The sequence below is a fragment of the Ailuropoda melanoleuca genome, chromosome 6, assembly GCF_002007445.2.
Source record: "Ailuropoda melanoleuca isolate Jingjing chromosome 6, ASM200744v2, whole genome shotgun sequence".
In the NCBI taxonomy this organism is placed as follows: domain Eukaryota; kingdom Metazoa; phylum Chordata; class Mammalia; order Carnivora; family Ursidae; genus Ailuropoda; species Ailuropoda melanoleuca.
This window is the reverse complement of record NC_048223.1, coordinates 124,958,377-124,983,196: the sequence shown is the minus strand read 5'-3', so window position 1 is coordinate 124,983,196 and position 24,820 is coordinate 124,958,377. Positions and strand designations below refer to the sequence as shown.

Genomic DNA, 24,820 nt, shown 5'->3' with positions numbered 1-24,820 from the left:
AATTCCCATTTGTTTCCTGAAGTGTTATGTAGAAAAATTATCTATGACTTGCCTTGATCGAATTAAAATAAGCTAGGCCTGCAAGAATGGCCTTTTCTTTTTTGTGAGTGAGTTCTAATTTTTAAACAGAAGCTACTTTGTGGGGGGGAAAAAAGAGGAGAACTTCGGAGTTTAGAATGTCAAAGTGAGATAAACACATCACTCAGATATATTTGTATTCTGCAACTAGTCTAAGCCACGAGCAGTTATCTTTCAGAGAGTAAACACTCATGAAATCTGATCAGCTCTTTATTGTACATGGAATAAATTATGAATGTCATTGTAATTGACTCCTATATAGCTCACTTACCTATCTCTTTTGAAAAATGTAACATGTAAATTGCTCATGTTTTTGAAATGGTAACCTTTCCAAATGTTGATGCTGTTGTTAGGGCCTTCGCATGAATGCTGGCAAAGACTCCAGATCCTTTGCTCCCCACTCTGGGCTTCCTTATTCCAGGGCAGTGCGAGAACCTGTTCTGCAGGGTTCAAGGCTGGCTTCTTCCAGTTACAGCTCTGGGATTGTGAATTTCCATGTTCCCAACAGAGATATAAAGGCCACAGAAATAATGGTGTTAATTAAATTCAGTAATAATTGTTCATTAGTTCATCGCCCAATCAACCAGAGCAAAAGGTATGCAATTAGAATATAATTGAAAGAAACCAGAGATATTATTATTCACAAGTAATTAATCGGATGGGGACAGAATTTTATCATTGTATAATTTTCATTCAGGTGAGTTCTCCATCCTCCAGAGAGAGAAAAACTTGTTGAATTATACCATCTTGCATTTTACAGAAGTGTTCATGGCTCCAATTTAAATCTTAAATGACAGCAGCTCTTGTGTCGCCATGTTTTTTAGGAATAAAACTTCATTTATTCCTGTAACAGCATTGAAGGTGGCAATGTGGAAAAGCGAATCTGTGCAGGAGACCATAAAAAGCTTTACGTATGCTGACAGTCACAGCTGCCACTTTTTTCTGGTGCCCCCCCCCCTTTACCGGTGACAGTCAACAAGTGGAAGTTGTGTGCTTGTGGCTCAATAGTACCCTGGAGTCGTAATTCTTATGTTAAAATGAGTCTGAGACCCTCCCATGGCAGTCAGGCCCTCAGCTGGACGATCCTCCATTTGGGAAGTGGTCTAGGCAGGGCCCACTTTGCTCAAGGGTGGGCCACGTCTGAAAATCAGCATCGATCCATGCCTCCTGTCACTCTCACTTCTGAGCTCTGCTCTTTTACATGCAAACATTTCAGAACTTAAAATATTCCATATCCATTGAGCTATTCATCCCCACTGGGGCATGTCAGCACCATTTAGATTAGGAATTCCAGGGAGAAGTCAACTTCCTTGCTCAATTTCCAGGCTGAACTGATGATAGAGCTCAATTAACAGCCTCAGGGCCCTGTTAGACTTGTCCGCAGTGATCCCTTCTCTCTCGCTAGCTCCAAGGTCATCGGTTATCCTGCCTGGGCTGTGACCATAACGTACCTGATCGGGTGAGGAATGAACAAGGTCACTAAAGTGAACTCTCAGTGCACAGGTTAAAGAAACTAGCTGGTTCTCCAGTGAAAGTGAGTTTTGGAAATTTTGTTTCTATAAAAACTTTATGGATTTCAAGTCCCTCCCATGAGGCCCTACAAATCCACTTGCGTTGAGTTTAATGTCTAAAACTGGCCTTTCTCTAAAACTGTGGCCTTAGTCCTGGGCTGTGTTAACACTTGGAGGTGTTGCTTCTCATCTGACTTAAGCGGGGACTCGGCCTAACTGTGTCCCGGGGGTGGTCCAGCCACACTTGTTCCCTCACTTAAATTGCCTTTTAATAGGAATGAACAGCAGACCTGTTGTCTGAAACATAAGTAGGGTGGGAGGCAGATGGTGGCGAGGGGGCTGAAGAGCCTTGTTTGCAAAGCCTTGATCCCTGCTGACTCCAAATGCCCCAAACTACTAAAAACACTGTATGCTAAGGGCCGTTCTCTCCCCATGTAGATATCTGATAAACTTCAGACATAAAAATAGCCAGAACAAAATAATGGGATGGACCTGTGTTTGAGTTCTGGCCGCTGTCCACATTGCAAGCGTGACCACATCCCGAGAGTCCTCCTGAAGCTGAGCAGGGATGGTTTCCACTTTAGGGACAGAAACCATGTGGAATTCAGAGATGTGCCTGCATGTCCCAGAGTGTGCATATGAGCCAGCATCGCCCTTGTTGAGAATTTTCTGATGATAGGCACAGGCTGGGGCATGCAAGTCAAGTCTCATCCATCTGTCTTCTCTTAGGTGATAGTTTCTAATACATTTAATCATTAGATGAGCCAGAGGAAGTTTCTGTATGGGATAATCGCCTTTTGGTCATGCTTTATAAGGTTTTCCAGAACTTCTATCATTTCTACATTTCCATCTTTCCTTCCTATGCATCCTTTTTTTTTTTTCTTTTTTTTGGATTTGGCAGTGATGCTTAATTCTGGCTAACTAAGAATCACGGCAAACTGTAATTCTTTTTTTGATATGCAAAAATTGCACACATTTAATGTATACATTTTGATGAGTTTGGTTATATGCACACAGCCATGATACCATCAGCACAGTCAAGGTTCTGCACATATCCATCACCTCTAAACATTTCCTGTGTTCTGCGCAGGTTCCTTTTTTGTTTGTTTTTTGCTGGTAAAAACACTTAACCTGAGATCTGTTCTCTTAACATACTTTAAAGTGTGTAATCCCATGGTGTTAACTATAGGCATTTGTGTTGTATGGCGGAGCTCTGACCTGTTAATCTCACGTAATTGAAGTTTCACACCCACTGAGCAACACTTCCCCATTTCTCCTTCCCCAGCCCCTGGCAACCACTGTTCTAGTTTTTGCTTTTATGATTTTGACTAGTTTCGCTACCTCCTATAAGTGGAATCATGCAATGTTAGTCCTTTTATGATAGGCTTTTTTCACTGCATGTAATGTCCTCTACTTTCATCCATATTGTCACAAATGGTAGGATTGTCTTCATTTTTAAGCCCGAATAATATTCCATTGCATGTCCATACTACATTTAAAAAAAATCTGTTCCTCTGTCAGTGGACATTTGGGTTGTTGCCTTCCTATAAAACCGATGTGTGCCTGTAGCCCAGCCAAGGCCGTTGTGACCCAGAGTGGGTGTGTGATTTTTTGTATTCCTTTAAAGAGCTTTGACCCTTGTTCTGGCATGAGGTGAAGTTACTGAAAACAGTCAGATCCTTTTGAGGCTGACTTTTCAGCACACTATCGTCTAGGGTACTGATTCTCTGTAAGCGGCGATTTTGGCCCCAGGTGATATTTGGTAAAGTCTGGAGACATTCTGGTTGTGACAACTTGGGGAAGATGAGGCTGGTTCCTACTGAGGAGAGGCCGGGGATGCTGCTCAGTGTCCTACCGCGCCCAGGGCAGTCTTCTGCCACCAACAGAGACTGGCCCGGCCTGAAATGTTCACGGTGTGGAGGCTGAGACGCCCTGGTCTAGGGCTAATTCAGCCCCACTGTCGAGGCATGACCCTACTTAATGCCCCATGTATGCGAGATCTTTCCACCAGGGCCAGTGGGAACATGAACTGTTTCCAGCCCTGGGTAAGGTCCCAGAAGTGTCTGACCTCCTACTTTCTGGTAGTTCTTTTTCTGGTTTTATGCAGTTTTCTCTCAAGCATGCGAAAATCAGTATTCAGCCGAAGACTGGATGGACCGATGCTGGTTGCTAGAACTCTCTTTCCTTGCAGTTCACGCCTCTTCAGTATTTAGCCCCCAGTTCTAGCTGGTGCAGCTTTTCTGAGTCCTGATCTCTGCCTCCTCTGCTCAATGAGACAGCAGGTTCTCTGGAGTGTCCCCTCTGTGCTCTGCATCCTGGAAACTGCCTGTAGGTGGGGACGATTATAGGGCTCCCCTCTCTCGTATCCTCTCCCTCCAGGATCGCAGACCCCCGTTGCCTTTCATCCGGTGTTTGGACACCATTGCTTCCTAGCTTTCGTCTGTCTGCTCCATCGTAGCTGGAAGGAGAAGTGCCTCCCTGGGTGATTTTGAGGTCCCACCAGGGTGGAGAGATGCCACCTTGGGCTTTGCCGAATCTCTTCCTGGGGTGGGGGTGAGCCCTTAGGTCATAGGAGAGCAAAGTACTCAGGTTTTAAGTGCTTGGGCTTCAAGATAACTTTATTTGGGGAATGAAGAAGTCAATGAGACCAAACAGGAAGTAAAACAAAGTTCCCTTTCTTCTCACGGTTTTCAAAAGGTGCGAGATGATTTACCCATTTCCAAACCAAGCTGGAGAGGTGGGGCCAGATCAGTCTTCACTCTCTCCTTTTCTTCCTGAAGTCTTGGCCCCCGCGTGAGGCTTCTGCTGGATATGCTGGGGCTCCGGCTGCAGTAAAGGAAGCAGCTCTCCAAGCACAACAAGTCAAAAAGAGGCCATTTGACCAAGGACCATAAACATTCCAGGTAGCTTTGGCACTCCACGGCAGATCAGGACCCCCTGCCTCATCCTGGGACCTGCTTCCTGCCCCAGCATGTCTTTGGTGCTCCTTCTGGAAGCCTCAGCCACTCACCTCCCCTGACGATGGCTGGTAGTCTCTGTGAAAATGCAGGAGGAGGGAAACGCAAGAGGCAAAAGATGAAACAACCCTCTTGGGTCTCGATGCTGCTCGCTCGCCACATTCTTCCAGTCCCTTCCTGCCTGGGTCAGTGGGAGGCTGGACGTCAGAGGGCAAGGTTCTCAAGAGGTGCAAGGGGTTGGAGGCTGAAATTAGTTTTGTGGCATAAGGAGGCACATCTGGTGACCGAAGTCTCCAGACTAGCTGCACTCTGAATGTTTTCTTACAGGTGACGTGCAGCTCAATCTAGAACGCTTGCAGTCTCTTGAGATCTATCCGACACTGTTGCAGCCAGCGTCCGTCAGGATGTTGGGCATGGCGGGGGACCCAGGTCCACATTTCAGCCAAACCAAGGGAGGGGCGATGGAAGGTGAATGGTGGTGACGTGGCTAAGTGTGAGGGCGCTGGGTTGAGTCTTTCTGGGGTCTTACTGGGTGAGTGACTTTGGAAAGTTTCTTGACCGTTTTGAGCCTTAGCTTCCCCATCTGTGTTCGTAAGAACCACGATGGTATCTCCGTCCTGTGTTTGCTGCAGGGGTTATGGAAGACAATCTCTGTAAAGGGCTAAGCCTCAGGCCTGGCAGAGAGGCAGCATCTCAGAAGGGAGTTGTTGCTGTTTAAGTTCCAATATGCCTTTTTCTGCCATCTCCAACCCTGCCCCAAGGCCATGGCATGGAGACGGACCCTGGGAGCAGGCTAATTGTAACCCACGCTTTAAGGATCCTGCTCCTGGACAAGTAGTCCTGTTTAAATTGGGGTGAACATCTCTATTCTCCTTCCCCACACTCAGAGTGCCAAGGGACAGGGGCCTGTGACCTTCTGTGCTCTTGGCTCTTGGGTCAGGGTAATCTTCTCCATTCCTCAAGCAACTCAGACATTAGTCAGCAAATTGGCCCTGAGTTGAACGCACAGTTTCCGCTTAGAACCCACCTAGTTCCTGTGGTCAGCTGCAGATTCCACCTTTGATGAGGGACTCTTGAGAATGTGAGTTTATACACATCTGATTCCTGCCTGAGAAAGCCAGGGCGAGGGCAGGAAGTATTGACGGGGCATTTTCCATGTAAGGTACACCCTTCCTTCGGAGATCCACAAGGATATAATGAATTTACCACCCCAGGAAGGAGTGAATGGCCCTCACACTTTAGTGTCCTCTAGAATCCTCAGGAGAACATTCTGAGAATGTAAAGCCCTGGGCTCTGGGAAGGGTGGGATTGAGAAATTTCTGTTTTCAACATGAAATCCAGGTGATTCTGATGCAGGTCTAAAACCCTGATCTGGAATTTCCAGACTGATATTTTCCAAGTGCATGAACCCAGGAGATGACAATGAAGCCTGAGTGACCGGCCTGTGCTGAGAAAGCTGGAGCCAAGGGGGATGGGGTCAGGGAGGGGAGGCATGGTCAGAGAGGAGAGTGGCTGGGCCACTGTGTGCCGGGAGAGCTGAGAGATAGAGATGGCACAAAAGGGGCTGTTGTTCGATCCCTGAATTGCCTCATTGATCCTCACCACAGCTGTGCGAGGCACATGAGCCCTATTTTTCCAAAGAGAAAGTTCTGTGAGGCCTGGTCGCTGAAGCAGGCTGCATGGGGACATGGAGGGGGGGCAGAAGGAGGGTCCATCTCAGTTATGTCCTACTCTGAAGTTGCTTCTGGCATGGTGCTGGGGTGCAGGGAGATGGGGGAGCAGCACTTGTCCTGACAGCAGTGACTGGGAACTCAGAGGTCTTCAGGGTTGGCTGTGGACCAAGCCAGCTATGCCCTGATCGGGGGGGTAAGAGAAAGGGCTACACCTGCTCTGACTTGCTCTCCCCGTCTGCTTCAGGAAGATTTCCTTCCCACAGTTCTTGCACCAGGCACCTCCTTCCGGTCCTTAGGTCCCATATGGGTCCTCGCTCCCCGCTGTTTGTGCTGTCCCATGTTCTCTTCCCTCTCTGGCGGAGCAGATGGTTTGAAGAGGAAATATGGGGCTGACTTAAAAAAAAAGTTATCAGGAACCTACTCTGGACTAGGGATTTTGCTAGGTGCTGGGGACACAGAGGTCCAAAAGGCAGGGTTCCTGCCCCGCTTGTCATCCGGCGAGGGAGACAGCCATCCCAGTGACTGCCAAGTCAGGGTGTCTGCACTGAGCTGTAGGCCCAGAGAGCTCAGCAAGGCTGCGCAGGGAAGGAGATGTCTGAGCGTGTTCTTCATGGAAGATTGGGAGTTTTCCATGACTAGCAGGGAGGGTGGGAATATGGGGCATGTGTGGAGGAGGAGAAGACATCCAGGCAGAAGGACTGGCAACTCCTGGTAGTGGCACAGGAAGACCATACCTGAGTAGAACCCAGTGGTCTCTAGAATTGCAGCTGGCATTGGCAGGGCATGGTTCCTGTGAGGAGGAAGCCAGGCAGGGAAAGGGTTTCGGAAGTTGGGTCTGCAGGCAAAGAACAGCTGACAAGGAAAGAACGGTTGTTGGGAAGCCATGAGGTGAACAATTCTCAGAGCTCACTCAGGGCCATGGATCATTTAAGCTCCTCACCACCCAGAATTGAGAGACCTCACTGAGTAGAGGGTAAATTCAGTAGCGATTCTAGAAGCGTCATGCCTTGCAAGGATGCTAAACTAACCCTAGAGTAAGGGCAACTCTAGAGCCATCTTATAACAATTTTAGGAACAATTCTTTTTTTTCAATGATTTTTATTTATTTATTTGAGAGAGTGCGCACGCATGAGAGAGAGAGAGCATGAGAGGTGGGGAGGGGCAGAGGGAGAGGAGAAGCAGGCTCCCCGCTGAGCAGGGAGACCAATGTGAGACTTGATCCCAGGACCCCGAGATCGTGACCTGAGCCGAAGGCAGACAATTAACCGATGGAGCCACCCAGGCACAATTCTAGAAGCAATTCTTTTTTTTTTTTTTTTAAAGATTTTATTTATTTATTCGACAGAGATAGAGACAGCCAGCGAGAGAGGGAACACAAGCAGGGGGAGTGGGAGAGGAAGAAGCAGGCTCATAGCAGAGGAGCCTGGTGGGGCTCGATCCCATAACGCCAGGATCATGCCCTGAGCTGAAGGCAGATGCTTAACCGCTGTGCCACCCAGGCGCCCCTAGAAGCAATTCTTGAAAGAATCGGGCTCCTCAACAAGTTGTTTTAACTGTTCAACACTGTTTGAAGGATTACAACAAAATTCAGTAAGTGATAATATAAAATCAAAAATATCTAGCATCCAGACCAAACTCACTAGACATTCAAAGGGAAAGGAAAGTATGATTCTTAACAAAGAGAAATCATGATTAATAGAAACAGATTTATAAATACAGTGATGATGAATTAAAAAGCAAGGATTTTTTAAAAAGCTATTATGAAACTTTTGTTTTTCCTTTAAATTCAGGGGTTTAAGGGAAGATATTACTGTGATGGGGAAAGATATGGTTAATATAAAAATGAACCAAATAGAACTTAGAAGAAAAAAAAATGACACTATCTGAAATGGAAATTTTACTAGATGGGATTAACAGGAAATTGGATGCTATAGAAGAGAGGGTCAGTGAAATTCTAAATGGAAGACAGAGAAAAAGGGAAAGAGGAGAGGGAGGGTGAGTCAGCGAGAGAGAGAGAGAGAGAGAACAGAGCCTGAGTGACCTGTAGGACAGCACCAATATCAAGAGATCCAACACACTTATAATTAGAATCTCAGAAAGGGGGGAGGGGATGAGGGTAGAAAAATGATTTGGAGAAATGGCTGAAAAATTGCCCAGTGTAATGGTACATATGTCAGAGCATTGCTTTGGCATGTAGATGGCAAGGGCCTGATCATTAAGCTTGGCCCAAGCTGTGTTAAATGGTATATATTGTCCATGTTTCCCAATGGTGGTCACAGGGTTATCAATCAGCGTTCTCTAGTGCAAGGAATACGTTTGTTTCTTTGTGATCACACTGCATAATTAACTGAGGGGCAAGGAGAAAAGGGGAAAGCAACCTGGCAGATGCTATCTGTATAATTTTTCTATTCCTGCAAAACAAATTATCATATAATTGGCTTAAAACAACACCTATTTATTATTTCACAGTCTTGTGGGTCAGAAATCCTGGTGTGGGTTAGCTGGTCCCCTCTGCTAAGTCTCTTCAGGCTGAATCAAGGTGTCAGATGAGGCTGTAAGGATCAGTGGCCTCTTCCAACATCACTGGTTATTGTCAGAATTCAGTTCCATGTGATTGGAGGACTGAGTCCTCATTTTGTAGGTGGCTATCATCTGGCACTCTCAGCTCCTGGAAACTGTCCTCAGGTCCTTGCCACGTGGCTCCATCCATAGACAGTTCACAACATGTTTGCTTGCTTTTTTCATGGCCAAAAGGACAGCCTGCTGCTTTGAATCTCTCTGACTTCTTTTGGAGACACAACTGATTAGGTCAGGCCCACCTGGTATAATCTCCCTTTGATTAACTCAACGTCAACGGCTCAACAACCTTAACTATATAGGCAAAACTCTTTTGCCAGAGATTATAACTTAATTGTGGAAGGGAGACCCCATCGTACTCACAGGCTCTGCTCATCCTGAAAGGAGAGAGAATGCATGGGACGTGTGCACCAAGGGGTGGGAAGCTTGGGGGCTATCTTAGCATTCTGCCTATACTGTATTTTAAATTTTTGTATCTGTGCAGTAAAGGAAATAGAAGGAGGCCTTGGAATTGAAGGCACATAGGTTGGAGCCTCTGTCTAGGGGGTGCATGAGGGAAGGTGACCTTGATCTCCTCTAGCTCACCACTGTGCCCCCAGCACCAGGTCACCGTCAAGAACATTGTGGGATACGTGTGTGAATGGATGCATCCATGGATGGATGGATAAACAAAAGTGCCTGAGATGTGTTTGAGATGAAAATCTGGGGCCAGAGTGGGTGATGGTTGTTGACTTTGTGCATACGAGGGATCTGTCTCTGATTCAATGCTTATGTCAGGCTCCCTATAGATTCCCTCATTTGCAGTGATCAACAGGCAGACCTTGGCTTTAGGTAGCCCAAATGAAGGTCCAAAACGGAGGTCCCTTGTTTCATTACCCTTTTCATTAATCAAATTCCAAATAGAGAAATTATTTCATTTTTTCTCTGGGGTTCTAATTTATATCCCTTCCTCATCCAGAAAGGACTTTTAAGACAGCTCCAAAAATAAGTATCTTGGAGAACATCCAGAATTTAGGAATAATAATTTGTCAGAGAAACAAATAGGGCTGAAGACAAATGGGGGAATTATTTTCTTAAAGTAGACAACAAATTGCTTGCCATTTTCTATTGAAGACAAGAAGCATCTTCCCAGCAAACCAGCCTGCAGCCAGTAGTGAGCAGGTCAGCCCCAAACAGCTACTCTCTGGTGGGGCTTAGCTGCTTCCAATCCAGCCCTCTGGTCACAGAAAGTTCATGAAACCCCTTATTTTAGCTACACTGGTGCTCAACTCCTCACTAATGAGTTCTGGACCCTGCTGGCTTCTAGGCACTTGGTGCTGGGTTAACAGCTTCACTTTGCTCAGTAGAGTCAGAGGGCACCTTTTGCAGGTGGTGGTGAGCAGGGTGTGAGCCAGAGGGGTGGGGTCTGGCTGATGGATATGCAAAGAGGGGCCCAGGAGCATATGGGAGATGCAGCGAACTCCAATGTGCATTGCTTGCTCCTCACCGTCAATGTTCAGGAAAGAAGCTTCATTGTGTCTCCAGGGCACATGTGCCTCCGTGCTTGCCACCAGACACACAGGAAACAAAAGTATGAAGACTTTCCATGAAAGAGTTCCATGATAAATGGCCACTTTCTCAGTTTTCACTATGTAATTCGTGGGGCCCAGTGCCAAATGAACATGTGATCCTCGTGTTAGAAAGGCAGGGAGAAATAGTGATTCAAGGTACTAATGTGTGTCTTTTTTCTTCCTTCCATTGTCTTCTCTCACTTGTCCTGGTGGTTTTTAATGTGTTCTTTAATGCTGGCTTATGTAAAGAAAAATTAAGATCTTAAATTATTACCGTGAATTTTAATAGTCATCTTTATACTGCATAATGCCATTTTAACACAAATATAAAAGCGCTGAAGTCACATGTGGAATCACTGAAATGATACAGTTTTTATTGCGCTAATCCTATACGTGCCTATACGCATCTCATTCTCACTAGAGCAGTGGAAACACTGCGAAAATCAGCTCCCACTTTTATTTCATTGTGCGATATAATCTTATTTGACCAATACTCTGTACCTTCAGTTTCTTGCTGGGTGAGGAAGGGCTGAGAGAAGAGGGAGCTATGGGGGCCCTGTCTCTCCCTCTCCTTCTGAGCTGTCATTTGCAGCATGGGCGGGTGACTCACACAGGGATGTAACATGAGCAAGAAAGGCTGCGATAGAGTTGCTTGGTCACTCGTGTTTCCCAGAAATCCACCGCCTTCTTTCTTTTTTTTTTTTTTAATAATATTTATTTTGTTATATTAGTCACCATACAGTACATCCCCAGTTCTTGATGCAATGTTCCATGATTCATTACTTGCATATAACACCCGGTGCACCATGCAGTATGTGCCCTCCTTAAGACCCATCACCAGCCTACTTTCTGCATTTGAAGTAAGTCTGTTCCCAGTGGGGAGCGTGGCTTCTTGGGGCTGTCAGCCCTCTCCTTACTCGATCGTAGGTGTAATTTGCTTACCTTCTATTCCCTTTGAGTCTGGTTGAACTTCCATGCATGGTCCGCTCACCAGAATCCCGTGAGCAGGGGGCACCTGGGCAGCGTCTGTGACCGGAGCAGCAGGAAATCCGCAAACACACACCTTACACCTGTCCTCTGCCCACACGTGGACTCCACCATCCTCTGGGAGTTCATGTACAAAACGCATGTTCAAAGATAAAATTATTTTAAAATTCAAGCTGATGATACCAAAGCACTGGCTACAGAAGAAAAAAAAGGATAAATTGGATTCATCAGCCAGAAAACCTTGTGTGCGTCAGAGGACGTTACTAACACAGCGAAAGGAAACCCCACCTACTCCGTGGGAGAACCTGGAGGGTGTCATGCTGAGGGAAAGAAGCCAGTTGCAAAAGGCCAGGTGTTGAAGGGCTCCACTTTCACGAAGTACTTGGAGGAGTTAAAGTCAGGAGACAGACAGTGCACAGGTGCTGCCCAGGGGCTGTGGGGAGGGGGGAATGGGAAATGAGTGTTGAGGGAACGGAGTTGCGGTTTGTGGGGCTGGAAAGGTTCTGGAGACGGACAATGGTGATGATCATACAACGTGATGAGTGTACTTGGTTTTATGGAATTATGCGCTTAAAATGCCAAATTTTATGCTATGTATATTTTACCACAATTAAAAGAAATTCGAGATGGCGACCTCAAACCTGCGTGTGGCCCTTCCGAGTACACACTCCCGGCCACTGCCTGGGTCTTGCGCCTGTGAAGCCGGTCCAGTGCTAACCTGTGTTTCCAAATGCATAAGGCGATTCTCTTTCACTAGATGATGAGATCTCTGAGGTCAGTGTCCCTGTCTTATTTCTCTCACTAACTCTGTGTTGAATCGAAACTCTAAGCTAAATTGGAGCTTGTTCATGATACATTTAAAAAAATGCAGGCTTACGTACAATTTACATACATTAATATTCATACATTTTAGAAGTGTACAGTTCATTTTGTTTTGACAAATGCATACGGTCATATAACCAGCACCGAATCATGATGTAGGGCATAGCCACGACCCGGAAAGTTCCCTGGTGCCCTTGTACTCAGCACTTTCCCCCAGCTCCGCCCCCAGCAGCCACTGATCTTCTTTCTGCCCCTTAACTTTTGCCAGGTCTGGCATGTCTTTAGCTGAAATCATGCAGCTTGCAGTTGTGTGTGTGTGTGTATGAGACTGTCGTAAGTTTCCGTTACAACTTTTGGCATCTTAATTAAAGGGATCACCTTCTACTGGAGCAGCAGAGAGGTGAGGGCTCGGGCTCCGACTCAGTTTCAGGTACACGTAGATTTTTATCCTAACTCTGCCCCCTTTCTTAATTCTGACTTTGCATGAACTCTTACCTTCTCCAGGATCAGTCGCTTCCTATACAAAGTGGTGTTAATAATAATCCCTTCATCCCGCGCACTTGCAGGGGTTGAATAAAGTAGTGTGTGGAAAGTGCTCGGGGCAGAGCTTGGCTCATAGCAATAAGGCAGGAACACTTAGCTGTCTATCGTCCTGTTATTGGTGCCATCATTAGCAAGAATTCTGAGAATGGCGTTTCCTCATCTCTAGCATGGCGGTATCATGGTACCTTCCTCCTCCTGTTGCCATGGAGATTATTTAATGCCCGTGAAGCATTTCGTATGGTGCCTGGCACGTGGTAAGCGCTCTCTAGTGTAGCTGTGGGTTTCATTCTGTTCTGCAGCCATTAAGGACCCTATTCTGTTCCTGAGTAAAAGACATCACCTTCTCTAATTGTGACACGGCGTGAAAGGGCTCCATTTAGACGGCTTTCTGCCAGTCTGGGTGAAAAACACCGTTGCAAACAGCAGCCACCGGTGTGAGATAGTAAGTCCTTTCTCCCATAGGCCCAGGGGAGGAGTTCCATGTGAACAGGGGAGCCAAAGAACAGGAAATACCCTAGTCCTTTTTGTTTGTTGGTTTCTGTTCTTTTGAAAGAAGAAAAATGACAGCAGTTGAGTTAAGAGTTATAGAGTGGAGTGGGCAATTGAATCCTCAGAACTTCTGAGGTGTTCCAGAATGGGGGTAGCTTCACCGCAGTGGATTCGGAAGTACTCGATGTAGTTCGGGACCCTGAGGGAGAGTAGTCAGTGACAGTAAGCAATTCCTGGGGAAAGAGGTTTCCACCTGGTACAAGAAATGGATTCAGCTTCTGGACTCATCTGCTCACATTTTCAAGGAAGGAGAGAATGTTGCAAATGATAGGAAACATGATAGAACATGCTGAAAGGAATACTTAAGGAATCAGGGGAAATCTACCTCTTTGATATACAAAATAGTTCGGCTAAATTTGACTTTGTAACTGAGTAATTAACATGCCCATATTATGGCATTATTTCCCCCCCACGCCTGATGTTTGCATAGAAATCTCCAGCCAAGTGCTTTGTCCCTGCTGTTCTCATTTATCCCTGTAAACAGACAGGGCTGAAGTCACCCTAGTGGGAAAACGGGGAGTGAACTCTCTGTGGACCACTTCTCATTAGGCAGCCAGGGGAAGCTGCTTTCCGTGAGTCTCACAAGAGGAGGAATGATCGAAATAATGCATCCTCCTTACATCCTGGTTTGCCTTATTTTCAAACCAGAACCCCACCAGACACCACCCTTGACAACAGAAGTGAAGGAGAAGCAAGGAGAGACGGAGGCATCTTCCTGCAGATCCTAATAAGGGAACAATCCCACCATTTGCAATCAGATAAGGGATATTATCTCCATAATAAAAGGCAATTGAGAATCTAAATGAAAAATCTAATGCTTTTCATGCTGATTTATTTTAGATTAGAAAAAGTTAAACCAGATGTAAACATGAAGAGATGAATCCTGAAGAGGGAATCATGGCAGAGTGATAAATCTCAGTTTTGAGTTATTATAGGTGCAGGGTTGCATTAACCAGAAAATACACTGTTGATCCATAAACTGCTCTGACATTAATTATTGTTGCAGAAGAGAATTCAGAAGATTGAATACAAACATGCAATGCTGGCGAAGATCAATCATGCATCCAGATTAGCCATGGAGAGTGTATTCCAGCCCCCAAGGGGCTGCGTTAACCCATTGACACTCCATGCTGGAACCCTCCCTGTGACGTGCTATCTGCCTTCTAGTGGGATCTCCAACACTGGATGCTGAAAAGAAATGGCCTTCATTTTTTTGGGGGGGAGTGGGGGGGATCCTGGCAATGTCTGCCATCATCCTAAAGAGAAGACCCAGCCAAAAGTCTACCCTTGGTCTTTGATCCTTGGGATATAAACAGATTTGGAATCTCCCTTCTCTTTTCTATATAGACCACGCATGTGTCCAGAAGAGGCAAAGAGAAGAGGTATTGGAGGCAGGGATCTGGGTAGACTAGAAGTTCCAGCTGTTTGCTCTTCTCTCTTCTTTCCTTTCTCTTCACTTGGTCCCTGTTTTACTTGCTCAATGCTTTACAAAGCCCTGACCACCCCTACACACACACACACACACACACACACACACACGCACACATGTGTGCTGATATGGGGAATGTTGAGAACACTATGTTCTAGTTGGAAAGGGTCCTGTCTCTGGCATTTAGTAGCTCTGTGACCTAGAGCAAATTACTGAATGTCTCCATGCTCCAGTGCTCATATCCATAAAATCGAGAGATATTGACTATCTCGTGGGAACTGGATGAGGGGCTAGATATGGAAAACCGGAACCCAGGGACTGGCAAGTTTATTAAATGTCTGTTGCACCAATCCACAATTCTCCATCCAGAGCTCTTGGGACCAAATGTGATTCAACAATGATTTCTTTTTTTAAAGATTTTATTTATTTATTTGACAGAGATAGAGACAGCCAGCGAGAGAGGGAACACAAGGNGTCCACAATTCTCCATCCAGAGCTCTTGGGACCAAATGTGATTCAAAAATGATTTCTTTTTTTAAAGGTTTTATTTATTTATTCGACAGAGATAGAGACAGCCAGCGAGAGAGGGAACACAAGCAGGGGGAGTGGGNGGGGAGGGGGAGAGGAAGAAGCAGGCTCATAGCGGAGGAGCCTGACGTGGGGCTCGATCCCATAACGCTGGGATCACGCCCTGAGCCGAAGGCAGACGCTTAACCGCTGTGCCACCCAGGCGCCCCTCAACAATGATTTCTTAATTTTATTCCAGTAAGTAACACCGCACAGCATTTCTAGCGGGCGTTGAGGTGGCTCCCTGTAATTAAGCTCACTGATGTTTTTGCAATAAAATGTATGAATATTCACACTAAATGGAATAAATTAATATTATAAATAGCCTCAGGTTAGTTCAGGTAAGGTTTGGCTGTCAGATTAGTTTTCTCCAAACTCAGAGGGAAAAAAAAACCCCAACTTCTCAGATTTCAAAGGTTTATGGATTTTAGAATTGCAGATAAGGGATTATAGATCCATAGGAGGACTCAGATACCCTGAAGGGAGAGTCCATAAAAACAGTAGCACATTTGCTCATCAGGGCCCAGCTGTTATGGCAGNGGATCCATAGCGAGGATTCAGATACCCTGAAGGGAGAGTCCATAAAAACAGTAGCACATTTGCTCATCAGGGCCCAGCTGTTATGGCAGGACTTGGGAGTGTCAAGTGGGAGAACACGAGAGTTGCTTTGTACAGCATCTAGTCTTCTGTAAATGGAAGGTTCTAGTATTATTGTTCCCACGATGTTCAGCTCTCGCTAGTACTCAGCTTCCGGCTCCTGACAGAATTCACAGACCATTTTATTGTCAGTGTNATAGTCTTCTGTAAATGGAAGGTTCTAGTATTATTGTTCCCACGATGTTCAGCTCTCGCTAGTACTCAGCTTCCGGCTCCTGACAGAATTCACAGACCATTTTATTGTCAGTGTTATGAGTGTCCTGGCTGGTGTCAGGCTTGACCACAGAGTTTCTGCTGGTAGCGCTGTTGGGAAGGCTGGATCCTGTACGGTAGCAGGTGGTGAGGTGGTGTGGAAGGGATGCCAGCCCGGGGTCAGGGGGCCTGTGGTGCAGGGGCTGGAGCTCCATTTTCTTGTCCTTGGGCGCTGACGTCTCTCACACTCTCTGGACCTTTTTCTTTATAAAATAAGAACTCTATGTGCTGGCCACCTTTCAGGGACTTTGGGGAGTCAAAAGGAAGTAATGTGTATAAAAGAACTTTGCAAACTGGAACATTCCCTATGATTCTTGGTTCTTTTAATGTCCTTGATCCTAATCATAGCATTCTGTTCTCAAGGAGTGATCTTGATTGCCTCGGTTCCAGTTGGGTCTCCTTCCACTTGCTTACTCTAACTGAACATTAACCACTCACTCTCCTTGTTCAGAAATCACCAAAACTTCCTCATCACCTAGGAAATAATATCCAAGTTAGCAGAGCATTCAAGGCTGCTGGTGACACGTTGTTAGGGCCTGTAGCCGTGGAGACTGCAGCTCGGACTGTGAACATTGGTATAATGTTAATGGATGCATTAACACTTGTGCTCTGACCTACAGAGCTATTCCCTGGTGTTGGATATTTCCGAAACCTCCGATGCTTTGCCATTATGAGCCATGCTGCAAAAATGTCTTTGGGAATAGAGCTTTAACTGTATTTTGAATGAGTTGAAAAAACAAGGGTTTTAAGCTGGGAGGGACGTAACCAGATTTGCTTTATGGAAGCGTGACTGGTGATGAGGGGGAGGCAGGAGGCCGCCGGGCTGGGAATGGGGGAGGTTGCCGTGGTCTGAGCAAGTAGAATGGGGGTCTCTGTGAAGGCGGCGGGGAGAGGGAGGAGGAGACAGATTGGAGAGATATTTAGGAAATAAGGGTTGTGGATAGACACAACCACTGGAGCAGGCAGCGAGGGGGGCCACTGGAGAGCACGGTGAGAAGAGTTTCAGGAATATAGATCACAGGGGCTCAGTCTAGGTTGTGGTAAACTGAGGACTGATGGGGGAGTGAGGAAAAGGGACAGAAACAGTGTGGCCATCTCCTCCAAGAAGATCTGCTGCGAGTGGGAAGACGGAGGGAGGAAGGTAATGTGTGTGGGAGGGAGGTTTTATTTTTGTGTTGTGTTTTGTTGTTGTTTTTTAGAGGGGGGAGCTGGGGGAGAGTGAGCGGAGGAGAGAGAGAGAATCTTAAGCAGGTTCCACGCCCAGTGCAGAGCCCGACACAGGGTTCAGTCTCACAACCCCTGAGATCATGACCTGAGCCAAAATCAAGAGTCAGACGCTTAACCGACTGAGCCACCCGGGAGCTCCTAGTTTTGTTTTCAACAAAGGTTTGGACATAGTTAGAAATGTGAGGGAGGCAGAGTTGAAGACTGAGGACAGAACAAGGATTCTTGAGGGGCATGACCTCCAAGAAGACAGGAGAGTAGATTCCAAAGGGCAATGTGCATAGTTTATCCTGGAGAAGAGGTTTGCTTTCATTCATTCATTCATTCATTCTTCCATCCTTTTTTCCCAGTAAACATTTATTGAGAGCCTACTATATGTCTGGCCCCATACTAGCAGCTAGGAATACATTGGCAAGCAAGGCAAAATAATTTTATTCTCAGAGCAGTTGGAATCTAGGGGAGAAGCAGGCATCAGTTCTAGATTCACATGAGTCAGTATAGACTTACAGTCCAAGATGCATGTGCTGAAGGAAAGGAGTGCTTCTGAAATCTTATAAATCAGGAACTTGGTTTTGAGACAGGTGTCTGCAGATACTCCCATGATCAGGTCACGTGAGCCAAGATCCAGAAGAGGACCAGGGAAACAACATGCTTTGCAGCTGAAACAGCATGTGCAAAGGCCCCATGATCAGGGAGAGAATTTGTATGCAAGGGGCTGAGGGAAGCTCTTACAGAGTGTGTGGTCTGGAGAGATGTGTCTCGTGATGCCACAGAGACTCCCTAGTGTAGACCACACGAGGCCATCTTGTTTGTCCTCAGGACAAAAATTGTTGCTGGTCTATAGGAAGGGAATACAATGAACAACCAATAGAAAGTAGAGTCAAAGTCACGTCTTCCCAGGGTGTCACTATTGGACCGGGACCTGGGTTGATGACAGAGATTCCTCAATCACCCTGTCATTGGAAATTCTTGGATCAGTGGTGCCCAGAGCCTGTACAGGATGGTTCCTTTGAAGATGCAGAGGGCTGTGGGGCCTTGTCAGCTTGCCATCCACTGCCAGTTGCTGGGACCCCAGAGAGAGAGGAACGATCCTCAGTCCAAACCATTGCACTTCAGTATTTATTACTTCACTGTAGATCTGGGGCTCTCAACTAGGATGGTGTGGTCCATCGGAACTTGCTGGGTAAAAATTAATTGTGTGTTGTCCTGTCCCAGGGTAATTAACTTGCTAAATTTGATAGTGTTACTTTAAAAAATAGGCATGAATATCTTTCTTAAAAGAGCCAGACAAGACAACAGCCCAGGAAGTGGGAAGCTTAAAATCTTTTTTTCAGCCAGAGGCGTCTTGCACACATCTGTTCCCCTTCTCCCAAGATGGGTTCCAGACCCACCTGCTTGGTCATGTTTGAAGCAACAGGGAGATAACTTGCTTCTTCTGCCCAGTGTCGGATTTAAATCATTTCTCATCCCTACCTTTAACATTGCTACACTTATATTTCCTTTCTGAAACCTTTGCAGGTGTTATCCAGTATCCCCTATGACATGTCCATTGTAAGAATTCATAGTTCATGTCGCTTATAGGCAACCACAGAGTTGGGCCCAGAGCAGAGAAGCCCAGGGAGTGGCAGAAAACCATTCGTGACTCCCCAGGTCTTAGCCCCACCTTGCTCTGGGTCCCACCCACTTTTTCTCTGTCCCCAGATTGGTTGCCCAGATGCTGGGGATGAGAAGGGCCAACATGGGAACTGTACATTGTAAAGCTTAACTCAGCCTGGGACTAAGAAGTTACCTGAGATTCAGAATTGGAGGCTGGCTTCGCCTTTTCCGAAGGGGGTCGGCAAAGTTACCCTTCAGGTTAAGGGAAGAGTCATGGGGTACGCAAGGGCTGGTGGGCGTGGGGCAGGCCCAGGGTGGAACGAGGTGCTCTGGAGTCTGATTATAAATTGAGAAATCCAAACCAAAATCTCACCCACAGCCACTGCTTTCAGAATAAACTTACAAAACAAACCTTTGCCTTTTGGCAGAGAAGGTCAGCATCATAATCATACTTGCAGACAGCAGAACACTTCTGTATATATTAATCTTATTTTCATTGGATCTTGAAGGCTAATTCCTGAAATTTGATTGCTTGTGGTTAATCAATTTATCAATATTTATTGAATGTCCAATTTTCCCTCAACACCCATTCAGCATTGTAATGGGATGGAAAAGAAATATTAGATGTTGTTCTTTGCTCTACTAGCAAAATCCACGGCAAAATCTGTGTTAGCTGATTATGGTTTTTCTCCCTCCCCTCCTCCTCCTTGTGTATTTTGAAATCATCAGAAACCTACCCTTTATTCATTTGCAGAGTTAACACAGGAGAAAATGGAAATAAGTCTTTGTTAAAACCTGTAGTTCTTTCTTAGGAGATCGGAGAGATTCTAGAGACGTTTCTGGATTCTTTAAAAATAATAATGCACATTATTGAAGATTATCTATCTGGCAAATAAAAATATAAAACTGGGAAGGTTTCTGTTTATCTTCCAGATCCACAGTCGGCTCTTCTCGTCCCCCAAAGATCATTCTGCTTGGGAAAGAAATGAAGGTCTTTCAAATGCAGGTAAAGAGCTGGGCTGTGACCGGGTGACATTCCCGTTCAAGCCTTTATTTACTATCTCTTGCCTTTATTTTTATTAATAATGAAATGTGCTTTGGAGGCTCGTCTTCCCCCAACCCCAAGACGATAGCTCAGTGGCTCTGACAAGATTTGAAGCTGATTTGAATTTCTAAACACCCAGGCTTTTAGTCTGGCAGTCTCTGAAAAAGCAAACAAAGCAGAAGCAATATCGGTTGCCTCAGGTAGTGCGTTCGGGACCCAAGATTACTGCAGAGTGCAGGGGTCCGGGCCAGCGTGATGCAGGGTTCCGCCAGGAATGAGTAATGGGACAAATATGGAATATTCTCGCAACGGAGCAGGCACGAGTTCAGTATAGGCATGGTATCTGTGCATTCATAAATCATTTGTCGGGCAGCTTCAGAGCACAGCCCCTCCACTGTAACAACTCCAGCGAGGTGGTTACAGTTCATAACGTTTACTAAGTTCGTTAACATAAGCGGTGTGGAAACAGGCTTGCTTTTCACCCGTCCGTGAGAGAAGTCGGATGGGCTTAGGGCACATTTTCGGATGGTATGGTAAAAAGACTATGAGGTTAATAGAGTATTTCAATTCAGAGACTCCAGCAAAAAAATAAGTTCTAAAAGCATGTTTCCATGTAGCAAATTTTATTGTGAATCCTCATCTTAATTTTCATTTGTAAATGTGGCAGATGAATTGGTATCTATGAAAAAGGTCTGTGTATACATGTGTGTGTGTGTGATTATACACACACGTGTACAGCTTCTCTCTTCCCTACCCCTCACCGCCTGCCCATATCACAGGTATCAGGGACCTGAACTGCTCTCCGTAACTGACACCCGTCAACCTAAGACAAATATATTATTTGAAAGAAGCTTCCCTAGGTAACCCTTTCTGGAGCCCCACAGAATGGTTTACAGTTTATTAGTGGCAGATACTCAGTTGGGATCCTTTAAAAGCCTAGCCCAGGAATTGCTTGTGGTGAGAACACGAGTCCACTGACAGGTGCTTCTGGTGGCGTGAACGGCAGGCTCTTGAAGCAGGTCTGGCCACCCGCACCCCACAGCGGGTCTGGGGACATGGAGAAGAATGCTAGGTTTTCCTCAGAGCACTCGAGGTAGCGGTGACAACAGTCCAGCCGGGGTGACCTAGATGTGGACACATCAGTCTGCTTTTCCCTAGTTCGCGCTTAGGTCGAAATGGGCCTAATCAGGCATTTCTGTAATAGACGCCTGCTTACGAGGTACTTAGCTGTTTAATGGCTTAGAAACCTAGGACATGCTGGCCCAGAGGCCGCAGGTTAATGGTCCAGGCTGCAGGGAATGTGCCCAAGCAAGCCTGGGGGAGGAGGAGAGGAGGAGATACAGATATTCGGGCTTCCTTCCCTCCTCCCTCCCTTCCCTCCCTTCCATCCTTCCCTCCCTTCCTCCCCTTACTTCCTCCTTTCCTCCCTCCTGCCCTCCTATCCCTGCTGCCCTCCTTCCCTTCCCCCTTCCCTCCCTCCTTCCTTCCCTTCCTTCTTCCCTCCCTCCCTTCCTTTCTTTCTTTTTTCTTTCTTTCTTTTTAAATCTGTATTTTCCAAGTTCTAGTTATAGAAGGATACTTTAAAGGTAGTCTTAAACCTTGGAAATTCTCGTAGGAGGCAAGCACTTGTTAAAGAAAAAATCATTCATAACGCTTGTTAAAGAGGGTAAGGCAGATTTTATTCAGGGAGATCATTACATGGGGTCTTCGAAGAGGAAAGAGAGTCTGGGCTTCGCTTCGAATACAAGGAAAAGTAGGAATTCACCGCTAAGGAGCAGGGTGGGGGTCAGTGGATGGAAAATAGATGTCTAAGAAGTAAGGGGGATTTTGGCTAAATTGGCTTAATGGGTGGGGGATGAGGAATTTGATCAGATATCAAGGGTGGGGGATTTTTTCTAAATGGAACCAGCAGGATTCTTTCTAAAATTGGACTAAATAGGCCAAGGACAGAGCCCAAGGGTGAGGGCCTGTCACATTGAGTTCTCAGAGAAGCCCGACTCTGGGTTGATCAAGGAGAGTCTCTGTCAGGGGCAGGACATAAGTGGGCACCATGCTTCCCTGGCTGGCCAACGCTCCGAGGGGCTGTCCAGGCTCTGTGCATCTTCCCGCAGGGTCATTCCGTCTGTGAGAGAGACGGCACTGTTAACTGCTCTAAAATGGCAAGACATGGGAGCTAGTGCTGTAGAGAAGGGAAACCCCAATGGGGAACTGAGCTCAACTCTGAATGCAGCCAGGGCAGCCGGGGATCTGGACCTGGCAGTGGTGGGGTCTCGGTGCCTACAGCATTACCACGAAGAACGTGATTATCGATGTCAAGGATAGGGGAGAGTCTCTTTAAACCGGCTCAGAAGGATTCTTTGCTAAAACTGGGCTTGACAGGCCACCAACAGCTCAGAGGAGCCCGACTAAAGTTAGGTCAAGGAGGGCGTGTGGACACATTTCTTCTCTGAAAACTGGCCGGAGCGGCCACCTGTGCCCGCAGGACTCTGTGGTCCGGCTTGCTGGCTCGGGGAGGTGCGGAGTTTGGTTCGGGAGTGAGACTCCCTGCCCCACAGTCCTGAGAAGGGCCTGGCACAAGGGTGAAACCTTTATCGGTCCTCTCCGTGGCCTTGGGGGACCTGGAAAGCAGGGTTTTAGGTCAAACTTGGTGTCACAAGGACTGGAAACCCACAAAAGGGCAACCAGTGTAAGGAAACCAATGAACTTCGCGGAAGGAGGAGCTGTCAGGTTTCAGAAAGCACAGGAGCCAAGGGGACCCCGTGCGCTCGGCAGCGAGGATGTGTGGGCCCTCGCCTAGAGCTACCGTAGCAGGCGGGGTTCGCTGCCTGATGCCCACTGATTGTGTCTGTCAAGTCACCGTCAATCATCTCAGGTCAGGAAGCAAGGTCAAATACTTGAAATGTGGCTTCTGAGGACCTAATCCTGTGCGTACCTGGCTAGCGGGGCAATTCTTCCAGAAGGAGTCTGCTGGCCAGGCAGATGTCAGCTCATAGAGTCTCAAGTTTGGGCGAGACCAGAGGGTCCTTATGTCCAGTTTCTTCCCGATGTCTGCTGAGGCTGGGAAGTCCCTACAGGGCGGCTGACCACACAGTCCCTGCGGACAGGGGGCTCACTCTCTGAGCAAATAAAAATATAATACTGGGAAGGTTTCTGTTTATCTTCCAGATCCACAGTCGGCTCTTCTCATGTCATGCTCACACAGCTGCAGTTTTTAGAAATCCTCTGCATTGTGTGGAGCCAAAATAAAATAACTTATTTATCTGTTTTTAATCTGTACTGAGAAGGCAAAGAGGACCTGCTAAATATTGAGTTGCTAGAATGCATGATCTGACCCACATTCTAGGAAGACTCCTTCATGTGCTATTCCAGGCAGGAGGTGATGTGGGTTTCGTGCAGGGCAGGAGCGGGGGTGTTGGAGTCACGGGAGCCTTGGGTCATGACCGAATTATTTGCAGTTGTGGGGGTGGGGGACATTTAAGGTGTTTCTGGGCAGACAGTGCTGCCATTCGTGGGGTAGGGAATTCAGGGTTCAGGAGGTTCACAGAGTGGGGGGAGGCACTAATGGAAGGATGCTGTATTTGTGGGGTTTGGACCCTCTACTTGCGAGAGGCCACCTGCCTTAGGTGTCCGGGAAGCATTCGGCAGTTTGGTGTTGAGATCGGAAGACAGGTTAGGGTTCTAGATGTCGATATGACCGTCCTTTACAGGCGGGGTATGAGGAGCCATGAGAACAGCTGAGATTAATGCCAAAGAAACTATAGGAACTGGGTGGAAAAAGGATGAAACTGCAAAACCGAAGGAGGCCACACGTGTGAGGTCGGGCAGTGGGGGTGGTGGTTGGGGACGGGGAAGAGCAGTGCTGTCCTGGGAACTGCAGACCTGGCATCAGGGTTTTGTTTTCTAAGGGGAGGTATTTAGTACACGGTTGACTTGGTCCTCACGCAGCTCTTTATCTTCAGAAAAGTTGTTCCACTTGCTCAGGTCTTGTTTTGCTCTCAGATAACAGTGTACGATGCCCCATCTCTACCAGCTGCTCTAGAACTCAGCGTTGTTGGGTGGTGAGCCTTTGTGGCTGAAGCTAGGTCAGGGGCATATTTGGTACAAAGAGGGTTCTAGTGCTCACACACGAGATCGGCAATGAACATCGTCTCCGGATTTTCATTTTTGCTTCCCTCGCCTGCACGCTGCAACTATCCATCACCTTCGTCATTGGAAATTCCAGGACTGGGAAGGGTGGGGAGCTGATGTTTTTATGGTAAAATCATCCCTTTTGGCAAGACCTCTGGCATCCGGTTGTCCTGTGTGAAACTTCAGTTCACAATGATTAATAGGATCTGAACACTAAGAGAAAAAAATGTAGGAAGGGTGACTGTTTCTGCCCAAACTCATATCTGTTTTCAAAATCAGTGGAAGGTAGGAAGTCACTTTGAAAGTTCCATTCTGTGTGTTATAAAAAGATTCCTTTTACTGTTTCCCCATCCCTGTGCTACCTGTCTGCAGACAAGACTGTTTAATCTGAGGATTTAGCAATGGCTAGGAGGGTCAGGTGTTTTGTTAAGCCATTTCTGGGGACATCAGTTACGGGAAATGTATGGAAAGGTAATTGATGAAGAGTCACCTGGAATTTTTAATTACTAGTTCACTTGGCTTAGGAAGAAAGGCGGGACGGCATAAAATTTTCTCCCACCTGATCAATTAAGTCCGACCTTTACAACTGGCAGTTTTTAAAGGGTGGGTCTTTGATTGATGAGTGGGATGAAATAATTATATTTCACTTGAAACTTGAGGGCCATTGTTTCTCTA

The 24,820-nt window shown here is 46.5% G+C and overlaps 1 protein-coding gene across 1 annotated transcript in view; it reads left to right on the top strand.

Moving 5' to 3' along the window:
* LOC117802818 ((E2-independent) E3 ubiquitin-conjugating enzyme FATS-like) overlaps positions 1-24,820 on the top strand; it is a 148,376-nt gene that overhangs the window by 1,194 nt on the left and 122,362 nt on the right. The window contains exon 2 of the mRNA XM_034663640.1: positions 19,906-19,978. Within this exon, the coding sequence (XP_034519531.1) occupies positions 19,906-19,978 (73 nt within the window). The remainder of the gene's footprint in view (positions 1-19,905; positions 19,979-24,820) is intronic.